The sequence below is a fragment of the Hyla sarda genome, chromosome 6 (genome assembly GCF_029499605.1).
Source record: "Hyla sarda isolate aHylSar1 chromosome 6, aHylSar1.hap1, whole genome shotgun sequence".
Classification (NCBI taxonomy): Eukaryota; Metazoa; Chordata; class Amphibia; order Anura; family Hylidae; genus Hyla; species Hyla sarda.
Window position 1 is genome coordinate 249,025,370 of NC_079194.1, and position 20,760 is coordinate 249,046,129.

Sequence of the window (20,760 nt, forward strand, 5' to 3'; positions counted from 1 at the left end):
AACCTGTTGACGAGAGAGGCCAAAATAAAATTTCCTGCAGATCCGGAGTCCAAGAAGGCCACAGCAGAGAAGGAGAAGGCAGAGGCAGACATCCGCACAGGCACAGTAAGACGTGGAGAAGCAGAGTAGACATCAAGGACTGTCTCACCTTTGTGCGGAGTCAGCGTACGTCTTTCCAGGCGGGGAGGACGGATAGGACAATCCTTCAGGAAGTGTTCGGTACTAGCACAGTACAGGCAGAGATTCTCCATGCGGCGTCGTGTCCTCTCTTGAGGTGTCAGGCGAGACCGGTCGACCTGCATAGCCTCCACGGCGGGAGGCACAGGAACAGATTGCAGGGGACCAGAGGAGAGAGGAGCCGGGGAGAAGAAACGCCTCGTGCGAACAGAGTCCATATCCTGGCGGAGCTCCTGACGCCTTTCGGAAAAACGCATGTCAATGCGAGTGGCTAGGTGAATGAGTTCATGTAGATTAGCAGGGATTTCTCGTGCGGCCAGAACATCTTTAATGTTGCTGGATAGGCCTTTTTTAAAGGTCGCGCAGAGTGCCTCATTATTCCAGGATAATTCTGAAGCAAGAGTACGGAATTGTACGGCATACTCGCCAACGGAAGAATTACCCTGGACCAGGTTCAACAGGGCAGTCTCAGCAGAAGAGGCTCGGGCAGGTTCCTCAAAGACACTTCGAATTTCCGAGAAGAAGGAGTGTACAGAGGCAGTGACGGGGTCATTGCGGTCCCAGAGCGGTGTGGCCCAAGACAGGGCTTTTCCAGACAGAAGGCTGACTACGAAAGCCACCTTAGACCTTTCAGTGGGGAACTGGTCCGACATCATCTCCAAGTGCAATGAACATTGGGAAAGAAAGCCACGGCAAAACTTAGAGTCCCCATCAAATTTATCCGGCAAGGATAGTCGTAGTCCAGAAGCGGCCACTCGCTGCGGAGGAGGTGCAGGAGCTGGCGGAGGAGATGATTGCTGAAGCTGTGGTAGTAACTGCTGTAGCATAACGGTCAGTTGAGACAGCTGTTGGCCTTGTTGCGCTATCTGTTGTGACTGCTGGGCGACCACCGTGGTGAGGTCAGCGACAACTGGCAGAGGAACTTCAGCGGGATCCATGGCCGGATCTACTGTCACGATGCCGGCTGGCAGGTAGTGGATCCTCTGTGCCAGAGAGGGATTGGCGTGGACCGTGCTAGTGGATCGGTTCTAAGTCACTACTGGTTTTCACCAGAGCCCGCCGCAAAGCGGGATGGTCTTGCTGCGGCGGTAGTGACCAGGTCGTATCCACTAGCAACGGCTCAACCTCTCTGGCTGCTGAAGATAGGCGCGGTACAAGGGAGTAGACAGAAGCAAGGTCGGACGTAGCAGAAGGTCGGGGCAGGCAGCAAGGATCGTAGTCAGGGGCAACGGCAGGAGGTCTGGAACACAGGCTAGGAACACACAAGGAAACGCTTTCACTGGCACGATGGCAACAAGATCCGGCGAGGGAGTGAAGGGGAAGTGAGGTGATATAGGGAAGTGCACAGGTGATAACACTAATTGGAACCACTGCGCCAATCAGCGGCGCAGTGGACCTTTAAATCGCAAAGACCCGGCGCGCGCGCGCCCTAGGGAGCGGGGCCGCGCGCGCCGGGACAGGACTGACGGAGAGCGAGTCAGGTACGGGAGCCGGGGTGCGCATCGCGAGCGGGCGCTACCCGCATCGCGAATCGCATCCCGGCTGGAGGCGGTATCGCAGCGCCCCGGGTCAGTGGATCTGACCGGAGCGCTGCAGTGAGGAGAGTGTAGCGAGCGCTCCGGGGAGGAGCGGGGACCCGGAGCGCTCGGCGTAACAGTACCCCTTTAATGTTGCCATATTTGTCATGATTTTTTTAAATTTGGTTCTCAACTAATATTGTAGTGTGGTTTAAAGCCACACCCCAACGTTGGAATAAAACATGCTTGATTTTTTCCCATGATCATACTTGCAGCTTATGTTAAAAAGCTGTTCTAGGAGTCAGAGCATTAGACAGTTCCTAGCCTCAGTGGTAAAAACACAGTTGTTCCAATATTGTGAAAATAATAAAAGTTATTGTTTCCACTATAATGGTCTCTCTATCATTTTACCATGAGCTTCTTTACAAGTGAAGATTTAAAAAAAAAATATATAAAAACGTAGATTGCAGGAAAAAAAAAATGGTTCCAAAGACAATTTCATGAGTAGGCTTTACCATGCATTGTTAATGAGACTACTATCAAATTATGTCAAATTTTATATACTGGAATAACCATTTAAAGGGGTTATCCAGGAAAAAACTTTTTTTTATATATCAACTGGCTCCAGAAAGTTAAACAGATTTGTAAATTACTTCTATTAAAATATATTAATCCTTTCAGTACTTATGAGCTTCTGAAGTTAAAGTTGTTCTTTTCTGTCTAAGATCTCTCTGATGACACGTGTCTCGGGAAACGCCCAATTTAGAAGCAAATCCCCATAGAAAACCTCCAGAAGGCAGCAACTACAAGCAGGAAGCTGGTATTTTTCTTTAACCCCTTAAGGACCAAGCCCATTTTCACCTTAAAGACAAGGCAAATTTTATTTTTGCGTTTTCGTTTTTTCCTCCTCGGCTTCTAAAATCCATAACTCTTTTTTACCATAAAATGTACGGCGAACCCCAAAAATATTTTTTTTAGGGAGCAAATTTAAATGAAAGCCAAAATTTTGCACATTTTGGAGGGTTTCGTTTTCACACTGTACAATTTACGGTAAAAATGATACGTGTTCTTTATTTTGTGGGTCAATACGATTAAAATGGCTAGATACTTTTATATTTTTGTACCGCTTAAAAAAAATCGAAAACTTTTTGTACAAAATCAGCAATCTAAAATCGCCCTATTTTGACCACCTATGACTTTTTCATTTTTCTGTATATAGGGTGGTATGAGGGCTCATTTTTTGTGCCGTCATCTGCTCTTTTTTTAGATACCACATTTGCATGTATTAAACTTTTAGATCATTTTTTATAAATTTTTGTTAAATAAAATGTGACAAAAAAGCAGCATTTTTGGACTTTTTTTTTTTTTTTTTCGTTTACGCCGTTCACCGTACGGAATCATTAACATTATATTTTGATAGTTCGGACATTTACGCACACGGCCATACCAAATATGTTTAATAAAAAAAATTACGCCTTTTGGGGGTAAAATGGTAAAAACTGACAATTTTCATTTTTATTGGGGGAGGGGTTTTTTCACTTTTTTTTTACTTTTTATTTTTAAAATTTGCTACTTTTTTTTACACTTTTTATGTCTCCATAGGGGACTATCTATAGCAATCCTTTGATTGCTAATACTGTTCAGTGCTATGTATAGGACACAGCACTGCTCAGTATTATCGGTGATCTTCTGCTCTGGTCTGCTCGATCTCAGACCAGAGCAGAATATTTCGGGAGACGGCAGGAGCCAGGTGAGGGGACCTGCGGCAGCGCTGCGGGCGATCCGATCATGCATTCAAAGTACCGCAATGCCGCAGATGCCGTCATCTGTATTGATCACGGCATCTGAGGGGTTAATGGCGGACATCCGCGCGATCGCGGATGTCGGCCATTACGGGCAGGTCCCCGGCTGCTGCTAGCAGCTGGAACCTGCAGTGTATGATGTGAGCACCATTCCGATGCTCGCGGTCATACACAGGATGTGAACGTACGTCCTGGTGCGGGAAGTCCCGCCAAACCAGGACGTACATTTACGTCCGTGGTCGTTAAGGGGTTAAAGAGGTTATCTAGCATTAGCAAAACAGAGTTGATTTATTTAAAAAAATATATGCATCACATTTGTTTTCAGGTTATGTATGGTTTTGCTCCTCAGTTCCCTTGAAGTGAATGGAGACAAGATAACACCACACAAGCCTGCTGTGACAGGTGCTGTATTTGGACATAGTAAGATTTTTTTTTTTTTTTTTTGCTTTTGCAGTATAACCCCTTTAAATAAATGAAACACTTGCAATACTTGTTTACAAGGAAGAGTCTGGGTCATACATCACAAATTTCAATGTCATTCAATCTTTCTGAAGTCTCCTCTTTGTCCCTGAAAGGTTCTTAGGCTGTAATTCCACTAAGGTCTTTTCAGCCAAAAACACCCCAAAAATGCTTATTCTGCTTTGAAAAAACACAGTGGCCAGATGTAAGTTGCAAGTCAATAGGGAACTGCATAATGCCATATCAACTTTTAAGTTTGCCATTTTTTTTTATCCTTTTGATATTATTCGAATATTTTGGTCTCAGTGGCTGGTTTTCAAAAATGACCTCAAGATGAGACTATGGTGTTTTTTTCACTGAAAATCTTTTTCTCCCATTGAAGTCTATGGGAACGAAAAAACACGAAAAAAAAATTGCCATGTGGGTTTAAACATTGGTGTTTTTGCTGACATTACTTTACCAAACTAAAAAAAAGAATGGAGTTACTTTTTTGATCGAATTTTGTAGTTTACCATAAAACATTTTTTTATTAAATAAAAAATTAAATGATGCAGTAGGGATGAAAACAATTGTAGGGAACAAAATATATGTTTTTTAGAACTACATTTTTATTAATTTTCATACAGGGACCAATTTATGTGAGTGGGCGGGGACATAAAAATTAAAGGGGTATGTAATTGTAAAACTAATATTTTATTAATTAATTTAGCAAAATGTCATTTTATATTGTAAAAATGTTATTCATAAACTGCGATTTATTTTAACTACTGTTAAACTTTTTTTTAGCTATATTTCTGTCATTATTTAGGTACTACTACTACTACTCCCAGAATGGAACAGACTCTGTTCCATGTTGGGAGCTGTAGTACCTGTACTAAGAGTCAGATTGCAGTGGGTGTCACTCTGCGGCTCTCTGCAGCGTTCCACAATCTCTGCTCTGAATTCTGGCTAGCCAGTGATGTGAATAGAAATTCACATCACAGATTCATATTTGCCGCTTAGAGCAGTGATTGGCCAGATGGTGCCAACAAAGCAACAAACGCCAACGTCTCTGGATTATAAGTCCGGATCGCAACGGGTCTCAACAGTGAGACGCAGTGCGATCTGTCCTTTGGTGCAGGTACTATAGCTCCCAGCATGGAACATACTCTGTTCCATGCTGGAAGTAGTAGTAGTATCTTAATAATGTTAAATAAAGTTAAATAAGTTAAAATAAACCACAGTTAGTAAATGACATTATTAAAATGCATTAATAATCAAAAGTTTTACAAAATTGATAAAAAAAAATATATATATCCCTTTTACAATTACATGGCCTCTTTATCCATTTTTAATATTGTGGCTACATTTTTATATCCCAGCCCGCACACATAAATGGTCCTTGATTGAAAATTTATAATAATTTAGTTATAAAAAATTCTGTTCTGTAAATTTTTTCCATCACAACTGAATCCTTTTTTTTTTTCTTTTTGTACCCAACAAAATTCATAAAAAATGCGCGCAGGGAAACTGCCAAACGGGCCAGAAATGCAATTTCCACAGAAAGGTAAAAATGCCAGAAAAAACGCTTGAAAGAACACCAAAATGCAGGGAAAATCAGTGGCAGTTTTTCATGCATTTTTTATGGTGTATTTTAGCCCCCCCCCCAAAAAAAAAAAAAAAAAAAAAACACAAGGACAAAACCTCAGTGGAATCCTAGCCTTATAGCTATTTTTCCTCCCCAGCCAGCTTTGTACCGTTAGCACAGGGGAGTAATGGGCTGGCTTTAGACAAGAGCAATAGATATCCCCAGCAATGCTAAAATGATGAACTGAGTCTGATCTCCTGCACAAATCTGAAATCAGAGCAAAGTCTGTTCCTGGGACCTTCCCTGGTATTCATATGAAAGGTGAGTCCTGTCCCTGTAGAAGATTTATTTTCTATGCTAAGTTGTTTTAAGTTGTAGCTAGGTGTTCAAATGTTTTACTGTGAGTTTCCAGGTTATACTGGGGAATTTAGTACCTTGGTGCACTGCTGTGTACTTATCAATTTTCAGCTTTTGTTTTTTAAATAAAAGTTAAATAAATTCTTTCCTGTCTTTCCTTTGCTCCATTGTGGTTTTCTTCTTGCTCCTGACTACAAAATTAGTATAGATGATGAGGAGCCAATTTATTCATACAAGCAGAAGAGTTTAAATCAGAAGTAAGCTTGCTAGCCTAGCACAGATGTAACACACATAATGATATTGACTATGGGTATAGCATGGCAAACTACTGGCAGAGAAGGGAGAGGCCTAAGGTTGACTTTGGATTCTAATATTAATGGTGCCCATACACCTTATGCTAAAGTCATGGGTCTGGATGGCTCAAACTCGCAGCCTGCAAGATGATCTTTTGAGGCCCCCTGTCTCGTCAGGGATTAGGACATCCCTTTATACCAAAAGATCCCCCGGGCCTGCAGCCACTTTAAAAATGCAACTGGGGCAACTACCTTCCTAAAGTTGGGGAACTTTGCTGCCTACCTAATGTGGGGGACTAATGCTGCCTGCCTAATGTGGGGGATTAATGCTGCCTTCCTAATGTGAAGGAAATCCTTTTTTTTTGTGGAGTACTTGATGCGGCCCAGCCTCACCCAGCCTCTACCTCCAGTGGCCCTAAGATAATTTGAGTTTGAGACACCTACTATAAGGTGTATGGCCTTATGACTCTTCACCCGCAGATGATGTCTAGGGAGAAAAGTGTCAGGAGTGTTAGATTTTCGCTGCACTACTAGTGAAGATAAACCTATGACAGAGCTGTATGGCTGCGGCTTAAAACTTTCTAAAAGTTTGTCCCACAGTGTGCATGTCCACAATCTGAGCTACAGTACAAGAAGAACAAAAAGACCTACAGAGGACAGCAAGGAAAGGTTCTGTGGATACACAGCCACATAGGTAGTACACATCAAGAGGACAGCACCATGGGCAACCAAAAATAGCAAAGTACTCACCATATATAAGGAGTAAAATTTTAGAATTTTTAAATTTGTACCTTAAGTATCATTTTATAGGCATTTCTTGTTAAGAGATTATCACTTTGGGGGACATTTATCAATGTTTGCTAATGTATTCCTTTTTTTAAGTAATTTTTTCTTAACTTTTTTTTGCTTATGTGTGACTTATTTATCAACTGGTTTCAGCCTGTTGCTAAATTTCTTTCACGTAAGCAATTTCTTCTTTTTTACTTTGGTAGTAGCTTTTTCTGCTCCATGTTTGAGCTGGAGTAAATTTAGTCAATTTTTAACCTTGTTGTGACTTTCTTTTGCGCAGTTGCGACTGCCGCAGTTAACAAATACCAGACTACCCGTAGTCCATTTTAAAATTATTACTACGTAGTTACGTTTTGGAAAACTTGCTTTTCTCACTTTCCAGTCAAAATGTCGCACGAAAAATTGCGTAGTCGCAGGTGCGACATTTGTGCGACATTTTTTGTAAAAAAAAAATTAACTAAATTGCTTGATAAATGTCTGTCTTTATCGTTACTGTTATTAGAAACAACTTTTTTCCATGTAATACTTCATGAAAATCTAAGCATTTTACTCATATACTGCATAAAAAAAAATTATTGCTAAAGATGTGAAATAAATGTTTAAAAAAAATGGCCACTAAGGGTCTCTGGCTCTTTCATTTTAAAAACAAACCCTGGTTTCCAGGGCTCTTTGGAAAAGGACTGAAATTCTGAAGGGAGGGGGAGTGGTGGTGTGGTTTTCTCTCTCCTCTTATCACTCAGTACAGTGTATAATCCAGCTTTCAACTGTGTGAGGAGGACACCTGTGAGATCCAGACAACATGCAGACAGCTTGCAGCCTCTTCAGATGAGAAGAATTCACATGCACAATGACTTGCATTACAAGGTGCTAAACTAATATTTATATTCTCTTTGGTCATTTTATGAACTTATCTCTTGTGTATTTGCACAATATAGGTTTCCATGGCTGCTTTAGGGTTGTAAAAAGCATGCACTTTGATCACAAAGCCGTGAACAAGTGGAAATCTTTAATTTTTGGCACAAAATACAGGCTGCATTAGAATTATATACAGCATGCATTTAGGTAGAAAGCTTTACAAATGTAAAAATATCTGTGCAGATGCATGACAGGGGTGAGGGGAGGGGGGGGGGGGAAGAGGAGCTGATCATGCTCCAGAGGAAACACCCCCAGCCTCTGAGAGGAATTCAGAAGACTGATCACAGTAATATATAGATCAAAAGGTATTTTACATATTAACACATGCATATTATTATGCATATAGGTAATAGGGCACATTACTACACTGATTAAAGCTTTTTTTTTTTTTTTTTTATGTTCTTACTAATGACAGTAACGTTTTAATGCATTGGGATATCCTAATTCACCAGATAATTTTACAATTTTTTGATTGTCATTTTTATTATTATTTTATAGTGTCCTTGGTCCAGTAATTGAAGTGTAATTTTAAAATTTGGTTTGTGCAATATTATAGGATAATTTATCTCAACTTAAGAAATGCTTCAGGGATACTGCATCAGGGATCAAAATGACGTTGGTTATATTTGCATGTAGATTTGTAAATGACTACAGGTGTGGTCTGATTAGACACTGGGTCTCATCACAAGAGGGAGTAAAATACTTTCCCTGCTGCCCTATTAAAAGGCTTTCACAGGCTACCTTTGGGTATCGTACTTCTTGGTTAGAGATTGTTGACTCCTAGACACGCCTCTACAATGTATTAAAAGACATTCTACCCAGTTAAAGGCTTTAAGAGGGGGAGCATCACTGGACTGAGAAAAGCAAAATGGTCATTTTGATGAACTGACTGCTATCTAGGCCATTCTCACTAAGCTGTTTTAGGAACACTGATTATGTGAACAGGTCATGGCTTAAACAGACTCTGGACAGCCCAAAAAGACCACCACTAGAGATCATTATTCCATTTGTCAACAAGCATGGACAGCCCCCAAGTAGCACCTTCCTGTTTTTTGTCCAGACAAGTTCCAGGCGCGTAAAAGAAATATATTTTGTGTCATGGCACCCATTATATACCCTGCCATTGACAGCAAGCTATCAATGAATTAATTTGTAGTGGTGTTGTGAGCAAGAAAAATTTACTGCTACGGACTATCATCTCTAAAGACAATTCCAGGTTCTGTTTGGGATTCGATAATGGACAGATTTGAGTATGAATGCCCCAAGGTAAGTACTCCAAACCTGCCATCTGCTGTGAAACAACAGAGGGCCCTAACTGGTGGAGTCATGATCTTGATCTATCACACACGAGTGAGACTAACAGCTCAGCCATATGTGCAGAATATCTGTATTGCACCTAATTACAGGGCTTCTGACTGGCATGTTGCAGCAGGAGAATGTTTACATACACACAGAAAGGTTTTCCTAGGTATTTCTCTGCCAGATTACAACACGTCCCTGGCATACCCAATTTCCAGATTTATCGCCAGCTTTAGCTGGATCCCAGCTGTGGAAACATGCTGAAATATTCCATATCAAACCTTTTTGCTTCCAAGCACAATCATATCTCATCTTGTATCAGGGCTACAGGTGGCCCAACAGAGTACTAGAGCCCCCTTTTCTTTGAACATCAGAGTGGACCCTGGTAGCTTCTGCCCACCCTGCAGACCTTGATTGACAGATTTCTCTCTATGCTCAAACCGAAAGATCTATTAATCAAGTCTGTTGGGGCTGAGAGGAGGTTCCCAATGACTCATGCTTCAGCCAGCATACACAAAAGGACAGGTAACCTTTAAATGGATGTATAGCGCTAAACCCTAAATAAAACAACTAAAGAAAACCCCACAAAAACAACACCCAAATTCTAAAATTTAAATTGCCCTAAACATTAACCCTGTATGAAATTGTGACTCATATCACAAAACATGAGTTTTCTTTTAAAGTATTATCTGACCGCATGGTCTCATTATATTTACATAGAGGGTGGGCTTCTGTGTAGCATCAGAACTGAAGTCTACAGAGGCCACTAAGCAGCAATAGGAGCAGGAAGTTTCTACATAAAGAGATCTGTACTGCTAACAGCTTCCTTAAATAAGAATATAAGCAAAAAGTGATGTCCATAGCAACCAGAGTTTTAGCTTTCATGTCTTAAATTGCTCTGGTAAAATGAAAAGCTATTGGCAACAAAAGCAGCTTTTAATTCTATTCTGAAAACAAAAATAATATCTTTTATGCTGTCGTTATTAGTTCAAAAATTATAGTGATAAAATTTTAAACAAAGCATAAATAGGATAGAGAGATAAAGAGGTGGTTATAATGGAAAATTATAAAAACATACCCATGGTAGGAGATTTGGGACCAGTTAGTGAAGATGATTCTATTGTAGAAGATGATGTTTTTTCTATTGTTGAAGGGCTGGATGTATGACTAGATGTTCTAGTCAGTCGGGTGGATGGTGATGTAACTGCATTACAACATTTTAATTTCATTTTATAGTTAAGGCACATACTTTGTGGCCCACGATTGTCTTGATTTCTACAAATTAAACCTTTTTCAATATTGCATGTTATGTTTTGATTAAGATCAGTTATGTTAAGTTGGGGGTATGAGCTAGCTTTACATTCAATGTCTTTGATAGATTCTTTATCTTTGCATACATTTCTTCCATTACTTTTGGCTATTATAAAGGTCTCCTCATCTCCTCCATTGTAATCAGATGTTGGATGATTTACATCAATCCACTCTGTCCAGTAGCATGTTTCATACATAGATAAATCTGTTGTTGTTGTTGTTGTTGTTGTTGGATTACTTGATGGTATTAGTTTAGTAGCAATTGTCTGAGAGCGGCCAGTAGTTGTAGTTAATAATGTGGTTTCTTTTGTCGAATCCTTGGGAGTAATACTAGATGTTGTACTCTGATAGATTGATGGTGACGTTTTTGTAGTTGTTGTAGAGAGACCTTTACCACAACAGAATGCTATTTCATAATTATGGCACATATTATTAGTCCCTGTATTATCTTGGTTTTTACAAAGTAAGCCTTTTTCAGTATTGCAGGTGGCAATTTGAGAATTTTTTTCAAAGGGAATATTAGGATATGCTTTAATTCTACACTTTACATGTCTGATATCGTTTTTGTCTTGGCACACAGATATTCCATTAGCTTTTGCTATTTCAAAAGACTCTTCATCTCCTCCATTGTAATCAGAAGTTGGATGATTTACATCAATCCACTCTGTCCAGTAGCATGGCTCATATGTAGATGAATGTGTAGTTGTTGGATTGCTTGATGTTATTAGTTTAGTAGAAGTTGTCTGAGAGTGGCCAGTTGTCCTCAATGTGGTTTCTGTTGTATAATCCTTGGGAGTAATATTAAATGTTGTACTCTGATGGATTGATTGTGATGTTTTTGTAGTTGTTGTAGAGAGACCTTTACCACAACAGAATGCTATTTCATAATTATGGCACATATCATTTGTTCCTGTGTTATCTTGGTTTTTACAAAGTAAGCCTTTTTCAGCATTGCAGATGGCAATTTGAGAAATGTTTTCAAAGGGAACATTAGGATGTGCTTTAATTCTACACTTTACATGTCTGATATCGTTTTTGTCTTGGCACACAGATATTCCATTAGCTTTTGCTATTTCAAAAGACTCTTCATCTCCTCCATTGCTATCAGAAGTTGGATGATTTACATCAATCCACTCTGTCCAGTAGCATGGCTCATATGTAGATGAATACGTTGTTGTTGGATTGCTTGATGTTATTAGTTTAGTAGAAGTTGTCTGAGAGTGGCCAGTAGTTGTCCTTAATAATGTGGCTTCTGTTGTTGAATCCTTTCGATTAAAACTAGATGTTGTACTCCGATGGATTGATGGTGACGTTGTGGTAGTTATTGTGGAGAGACCTTTGCCACAACAGAATGCTATTTCATAATTATGGCACATATTATGTGTTCCTGTATTATCTTGATTTTTACAAAGTAAGCCTTTTTCAGCATTGCAGATGGCAATTTGAGAAATGTTTTCAAAGGGAATATTAGGATGTTCTGTAATTCTACACTTTACATGTCTGATATCGTTTTTGTCTTGGCACACAGATATTCCATTAGCTTTTGCTATTTCAAAAGACTCTTCATCTCCTCCATTGTAATCAGGTGTTGGAAAATTTACATCAATCCACTCTGTCCAGTAGCATGGCTCATATGTAGGTGAATGCATCGTTGTTGGATTACTTGATGGTATTAGTTTAGTAGCAGTTGTCTGAGAGTGGCCAGTAGTTGTCGTTAATAATGGGGTTTCTGTTGTTGAATTCTTGGAAGTAACCTTAGATGTTGTTCTCCGATGGACTGATGGTGACGTTTTTGTAGTTGTTGTAGAGAGACCTTTACCACAACAGAATGCTATTTCATAATTATGGCACATATTATTAGTCCCTGTATTATCTTGGTTTTTACAAAGTAAGCCTTTTTCAGCATTGCAGGTGGCAATTTGAGAAATTTTTTCAAAGGGAATATTAGGATATGCTTTAATTCTACACTTTACATGTCTGATATCGTTTTTGTCTTGGCACACAGATATTCCATTAACTTTTGCTATTTCAAAAGACTCTTCATCTCCTCCATTGCTATCAGAAGTTGGATGATTTACATCAATCCACTCTGTCCAGTAGCATGGCTCATATGTAGGTGAATGCGTTGTTGTTGGATTACTTGATGGTATTAGTTTAGTAGAAGTTGTCTGAGAGAGGCCAGTAGTTGTCCTTAATAATGTGATTTCTGTTCTTGAATCCTTGGGAGTAATACTAGATGTTGTACTCCAATGGATTGAGGGTGACGTTTTTGTAGTTGTTGTAGAGAGACCTTTACCACAACAGAATGCTATTTCATAATTATGGCACATATTATTAGTCCCTGTATTATCTTGGTTTTTACAAAGTAAGCCTTTTTCAGCATTGCAGGTGGCAATTTGAGAAATTTTTTCAAAGGGAATATTAGGATATGCTTTAATTCTACACTTTACATGTCTGATATCGTTTTTGTCTTGGCACACAGATATTCCATTAGCTTTTGCTATTTCAAAAGACTCTTCATCTCCTCCATTGCTATCAGAAGCTGGATGATTTACATCAATCCACTCTGTCCAGTAGCATGGCTCATATGTAGATGAATACGTTGTTGTTGGATTGCTTGATGTTATTAGTTTAGTAGAAGTTGTCTGAGAGTGGCCAGTAGTTGTCCTTAATAATGTGGTTTCTGTTGTTGAATCCGTTCGAGTAAAACTAAATGTTGTACTCCGATGGATTGATGGTGACATTGTGGTAGTTATTGTAGAGAGACCTTTACCACAACAGAATGCTATTTCATAATTATGGCACATATTATTAGTCCCTGTATTATCTTGGTTTTTACAAAGTAAGCCTTTTTCAGCATTGCAGATGGCAATTTGAGAAATGTTTTCAAAGGGAATATTAGGATGTTCTGTAATTCTACACTTTACATGTCTGATATCGTTTTTGTCTTGGCACACAGATATTCCATTAGCTTTTGCTATTTCAAAAGACTCTTCATCTCCTCCATTGTAATCAGGTGTTGGAAAATTTACATCAATCCACTCTGTCCAGTAGCATGGCTCATATGTAGGTGAATGCATCGTTGTTGGATTACTTGATGGTATTAGTTTAGTAGCAATTGTCTGAGAGTAGCCAGTACTTGTCCTTAATAATGGGGTTTCTGTTGTTGAATTCTTGGAAGTAACCCTAGAAGTTGTTCTCCGATGGATTGATGGTGACGTTTTTGTAGTTGTTGTAGGGAGACCTTTACCACAACAGAATGCTATTTCATAATTATGGCACATATTATTAGTCCCTGTATTATCTTGGTTTTTACAAAGTAAGCCTTTTTCAGCATTGCAGGTGGCAATTTGAGAATTTTTTTCAAAGGGAATATTAGGATATGCTTTAATTCTACACTTTACATGTCTGATATCGTTTTTGTCTTGGCACACAGATATTCCATTAGCTTTTGCTATTTCAAAGGACTCTTCATCTCCCCCATTGTAATCAGATGTTGGCTGATTTACATCAATCCACTCTGTCCAGTGGCATGGCTCATATGTAGGTGAATGCGTTGTTGTTTGATTACTTGATTGTATTAGTTTAGTAGAAGTTGTCTGAGAGTGGCCAGTAGTTGTCGTTAATAATGTGGTTTCTGTTGTTGAATCCTTGGAAGTAATACTAGATGTTGTATTAAGTAGGGTTGATGGTGGAATTCTTGTAGTTTTCGTTTCAAAAATTAGTTCACAACAATATAATTTCATTTTATAGTTAAGGCACATACTATTTGGCCCAGGATTGTCTTGATTTCTACAAATTAAACCTTTTTCAATATTGCATGTTATGTTTTGATGAAGATCACTTATGTTAAGTTGAGGGTATGAGCTAGCTTTACATTCAATGTCTTTGATATATTTTTTATCTTTGCATACATTTCTTTCATTACTTTTAGCTATTTCAAAGGTCTCCTCATCTCCTCCATTGCTATCAGACATTGGATGATTTACATCAATCCACTCTGTCCAGTAGCATGGCTCATATGTAGGTGAATGCGTCATTGTTGGATTACTTGATGGTATTAGTTTAGTAGCAGTTGTCTGAGAGTGGCCAGTAGTTGTCGTTAATAATGTGGTTTCTGTTGTTGAATTCTTGGACGTAACCCTAGATGTTGTTCTCCGATGGATTGATGGTGACGTTTTTGTAGTTGTTGTAGAGAGACCTTTACCACAACAGAATGCTATTTCATAATTATGGCACATATTATTTGTTCCTGTATTATCTTGGTTTTTACAAAGTAAGCCTTTTTCAGCATTGCAGATGGCAATTTGAGAAATGTTTTCAAAGGGAATATTAGGATGTTCTGTAATTCTACACTTTACATGTCTGATATCGTTTTTGTCTTGGCACACAGATATTCCATTTGCTTTTGCTATTTCAAAAGACTCTTCATCTCCTCCATTGTAATCAGGTGTTGGAAAATTTACATCAATCCACTCTGTCCAGTAGCATGGCTCATATGTAGGTGAATGCATCGTTGTTGGATTACTTGATGGTATTAGTTTAGTAGCAATTGTCTGAGAGTAGCCAGTACTTGTCCTTAATAATGGGGTTTCTGTTGTTGAATTCTTGGAAGTAACCCTAGAAGTTGTTCTCCGATGGATTGATGGTGACGTTTTTGTAGTTGTTGTAGGGAGACCTTTACCACAACAGAATGCTATTTCATAATTATGGCACATATTATTAGTCCCTGTATTATCTTGGTTTTTACAAAGTAAGCCTTTTTCAGCATTGCAGGTGGCAATTTGAGAATTTTTTTCAAAGGGAATATTAGGATATGCTTTAATTCTACACTTTACATGTCTGATATCGTTTTTGTCTTGGCACACAGATATTCCATTAGCTTTTGCTATTTCAAAGGACTCTTCATCTCCCCCATTGTAATCAGATGTAGGCTGATTTACATCAATCCACTCTGTCCAGTAGCATGGCTCATATGTAGGTGAATGCGTTGTTGTTTGATTACTTGATGGTATTAGTTTAGTAGAAGTTGTCTGAGAGTGGCCAGTAGTTGTCGTTAATAATGTGGTTTCTGTTGTTGAATCCTTGGAAGTAATACTAGATGTTGTATTAAGTAGGGTTGATGGTGGAATTCTTGTAGTTTTCGTTTCAAAAACTAGTTCACAACAATATAATTTCATTTTATAGTTAAGGCACATACTATTTGGCCCAGGATTGTCTTGATTTCTACAAATTAAACCTTTTTCAATATTGCATGTTATGTTTTGATGAAGATCACTTATGTTAAGTTGAGGGTATGAGCTAGCTTTACATTCAATGTCTTTGATATATTTTTTATCTTTGCATACATTTCTTTCATTACTTTTAGCTCTTTCAAAGGTCTCCTCATCTCCGCCATTGTAATCAGACGTTGGATGATTTACATCAATCCACTCTGTCCAGTAGCATGGCTCATATGTAGGTGAATGCGTCATTGTTGGATTACTTGATGGTATTAGTTTAGTAGCAGTTGTCTGAGAGTGGCCAGTAGTTGTCGTTAATAATGTGGTTTCTGTTGTTGAATTCTTGGACGTAACCCTAGATGTTGTTCTCCGATGGATTGATGGTGACGTTTTTGTAGTTGTTGTAGAGAGACCTTTACCACAACAGAATGCTATTTCATAATTATGGCACATATTATTTGTTCCTGTATTATCTTGGTTTTTACAAAGTAAGCCTTTTTCAGCATTGCAGATGGCAATTTGAGAAATGTTTTCAAAGGGAATATTAGGATGTTCTGTAATTCTACATTTTACATGTCTGATATCGTTTTTGTCTTGGCACACAGATATTCCATTTGCTTTTGCTATTTCAAAAGACTCTTCATCTCCTCCATTGTAATCAGGTGTTGGAAAATTTACATCAATCCACTCTGTCCAGTAGCATGGCTCATATGTAGGTGAATGCGTTGTCGTTGGATTACTTGATGGTATTAGTTTAGTAGAAGTTGTCTGAGAGTGGCCAGTAGTTGTCCTTAATAATGTGGTTTCTGTTGTTGAATTCTTGGAAGTAACCCTAGAAGTTGTTCTCCGATGGATTGATGGTGACGTTTTTGTAGTTGTTGTAGGGAGACCTTTACCACAACAGAATGCTATTTCATAATTATGGCACATATTATTAGTCCCTGTATTATCTTGGTTTTTACAAAGTAAGCCTTTTTCAGCATTGCAGGTGGCAATTTGAGAATTTTTTTCAAAGGGAATATTAGGATATGCTTTAATTCTACACTTTACATGTCTGATATCGTTTTTGTCTTGGCACACAGATATTCCATTAGCTTTTGCTATTTCAAAGGACTCTTCATCTCCCCCATTGTAATCAGATGTTGGCTGATTTACATCAATCCACTCTGTCCAGTAGCATGGCTCATATGTAGGTGAATGCGTTGTTGTTTGATTACTTGATGGTATTAGTTTAGTAGAAGTTGTCTGAGAGTGGCCAGTAGTTGTCGTTAATAATGTGGTTTCTGTTGTTGAATCCTTGGAAGTAATACTAGATGTTGTATTAAGTAGGGTTGATGGTGGAATTCTTGTAGTTTTCGTTTCAAAAACTAGTTCACAACAATATAATTTCATTTTATAGTTAAGGCACATACTATTTGGCCCAGGATTGTCTTGATTTCTACAAATTAAACCTTTTTCAATATTGCATGTTATGTTTTGATGAAGATCACTTATGTTAAGTTGAGGGTATGAGCTAGCTTTACATTCAATGTCTTTGATATATTTTTTATCTTTGCATACATTTCTTTCATTACTTTTAGCTATTTCAAAGGTCTCCTCATCTCCGCCATTGTAATCAGACGTTGGATGATTTACATCAATCCACTCTGTCCAGTAGCATGGCTCATATGTAGGTGAATGCGTCATTGTTGGATTACTTGATGGTATTAGTTTAGTAGCAGTTGTCTGAGAGTGGCCAGTAGTTGTCGTTAATAATGTGGTTTCTGTTGTTGAATTCTTGGACGTAACCCTAGATGTTGTTCTCCGATGGATTGATGGTGACGTTTTTGTAGTTGTTGTAGAGAGACCTTTACCACAACAGAATGCTATTTCATAATTATGGCACATATTATTTGTTCCTGTATTATCTTGGTTTTTACAAAGTAAGCCTTTTTCAGCATTGCAGATGGCAATTTGAGAAATGTTTTCAAAGGGAATATTAGGATGTTCTGTAATTCTACATTTTACATGTCTGATATCGTTTTTGTCTTGGCACACAGATATTCCATTTGCTTTTGCTATTTCAAAAGACTCTTCATCTCCTCCATTGTAATCAGGTGTTGGAAAATTTACATCAATCCACTCTGTCCAGTAGCATGGCTCATATGTAGGTGAATGCGTTGTCGTTGGATTACTTGATGGTATTAGTTTAGTAGAAGTTGTCTGAGAGTGGCCAGTAGTCGTCGTTAATACTGTGGTTTCTTTTGTTGAATCCTTGGGAGTAATACTGGATTTTGTACTCCGTTGGATTGATGGTGGCATTTTTGTAGTTGTAGAGAGACCTTTACCACAACAGAATGCGATTTCATAATTATGGCACTTATTATTAGTCCCTGTATTATCTTGGTTGTTACAAAGTAAGCCTTTTTCAGCATTGCAGGTGGCAATTTGAGAAATTTTTTCAAAGGGAATATTGGGATATGCTTTAACTCTACACTTTACATGTCTGATATCGTTTTTGTCTTGGCACACAGATATTCCATTAGCTTTTGCTATTTCAAAAGACTCTTCATCTCCTCCATTGTAATCAGATGTTGGATGATTTACATCAATCCACTCTGTCCAGTAGCATGGCTCATGAGTAGAAGGATTTAGTGTTGGATTACTTGATATTGTATTTTCAGCAGAAGTTGTCCTAGAGTGGCCAGTTGTAGTTTTTAATGATGTGGTTTCTTTTGTCAATGGTTTTGGAGTATTACTAGATGTTGCACTAGGATGCAGTGTCATTGTTGGATTTATTAATGGTGTAAGTTCAGTAGAAGTTGACGTACCCTTATGTTTACCAATTGTTGTAATGGAAGGAGAGGTTGTGCTTGTACGATGTGTTGATTCAAATGAAATCTTTTTAATGGAGGTAAACTTGTCCGTTGGAAGATGAATTGTAGTCTTCTCTGTGGTGTATAACTTTAAAAAATCAGTTGGTGCAGTTGGTTCAGTTGGTACATTGCATTTACTAATTTCAACAACTACTCCACCGGCAGCACATTTCATTTCACTGCATTTATCATCTCCCTTTTCGGAGTATGGTATAGTATCGTTATAGTTGTATTCTTTGCCTTTAAATGTGCACTGACAAGCTAGAAAGATAAAAACAAATGTTACATTTTTTCCAAAAACTGTTTTTTAAATTGTAATTTATTGTATATATCTCTGACTTATAAACAATCAGCAAGTAGATTACTGTTAATAATTATAATCCCTTTACTTCTTTTTTTATTTTCTTCCCTCATTATAATGTAATATACACAGCTACTATAGAAAGATTACCCTTAGTCACCTTCATTATGTGGAACTTGCTTCCTTACCTTCTTGGACATGATCTGCCTCTGTGTTTGTCTAAAAGTTCATCAGATATTCAGATATTCAGAGGCCTTGTTAAAAAACTAATTTGATTGGTTGCTATGGGCAACTGCACCACTTCATCTATACAGGTTTTGATAAATCTCTGCAACCATTTTTTAATTATTCACTGAAAAATAATTATATACATAATTTCCTAATACTCATATTTGTAGTCAAATTAGTTTGAGCATGGTTACCCTCTGTTTTTTTTCTTTAATTTTTATGTGTATATATATATATATATATATATATATATATATATATATATATATATTAGAAATTGCATTACATATTATAAATCATTCACCCATACACAGATACATAAAATGTTGTTTTTTTCCCACTGAAGTAATTTTTGGCAACTACATATGAGCTTTTTTTCTTCTTACATATAAAAACCAACTGTTTTTTTTTTAATAGCCACATGGGGCTTATTTATGGCAGGATAAGTGGTACTTTTAACCCCTTAAAGGGGTACCCCGCCCCTAGGCATCTTATCCTCTATACAAAGGATAGGGGATAAGATGTCTGATCTGGGACCACCACGATCCCCGTGCAGCACCTGGCATTTTGAAAAAACGCTTGGTGCAGGTGGTCGTGATGTCATACCACACCCGTGACATCACACCACGCCCCAGTGATATGAATGGCGGGGGCATGGCGTGGTCGTAATGTCACACCATGTTCCCTGTGACTTCACACCATGCCCTATTCCATAGACATGAATGAAGGGGGTGTGTTGTAAAGTCACGAGGGGGCGTGGGGTGACATCACGACCATGGCTGCCCTCATCAGGGGTTCATTCAGAATGCTGCACAGAGATTGCAGGGGTCCCAGAGGCCAGACCCCTGTGATCAGACATCTTATCCTTTGCATAGGGGAAAAGATGTCTAAGTTCTCTGTCTTTTTTCCTCTGCTGTCTTTTTTCATCTTCTAAAAATCATAACGCTATACATTTTCCACCTACAGACCTATATGAGGGCTTGTTTTTTTGTGCCACCAATTTTAATTTGTAAAGACCTCAATCATTTCACCACAAAATTTACTGAGAAGCATAAAAAAATATTAATATTTGTGGGGCAAAATAAAAAAAGAAATAACACAAATTTGAAACATTTGGGTGATTCTGCTTCAACTCAATTAATTTATTGATAAAAGTTACTACAATGTTTTTTATTCTGTAGGTCCATATGATTACAACAATACCCAAATTTTATAGGTTTAATTTTGTTTCACATCTTTCCAAAAATGTTAACTTTTTGCACAAAAATTTGCATGTTTAAAATTGTTCTCTTCTGACCCCTATAACTTTTATCATTTTTCATATACAGTGATGTGTGAGGGCTTGTTTTTTTGCGCCATAATCTAACATTTTTAATGGTACAATTTTTTTTTGATAGGACTTTTTGATCACCTTTTATACATTTTTAGGGTACACAAAGTGACCAAAAATATGCATCTCTGCATTCTTGTTTTATTTTTTTGTATACCCCTTTGTCATTGCAGTTTGATTAACATTATGTTGTTATAGTTCAGACATTTAAACATGCGGTGACACCATATATGTTTATGTTTATTTTGTTTACATATTTTATTTTTAAATTAGTCTCGGTCACCTCGATTGGGACACATATTTGTAATACACATGGATTAAAATGTGTATATTTTTTG

The 20,760-nt window shown here is 38.0% G+C and overlaps 1 protein-coding gene across 1 annotated transcript in view; it reads right to left on the bottom strand.

The window, feature by feature from the left end:
• Nucleotides 1–20,760, bottom strand: part of LOC130277500 (mucin-5AC-like) — a 255,045-nt gene that overhangs the window by 49,474 nt on the left and 184,811 nt on the right. Inside the window, exon 29 of the mRNA XM_056528176.1 lies at nucleotides 10,254–18,824. Coding sequence (XP_056384151.1) covers nucleotides 10,254–18,824 — 8,571 coding nt within the window. The remainder of the gene's footprint in view (nucleotides 1–10,253; nucleotides 18,825–20,760) is intronic.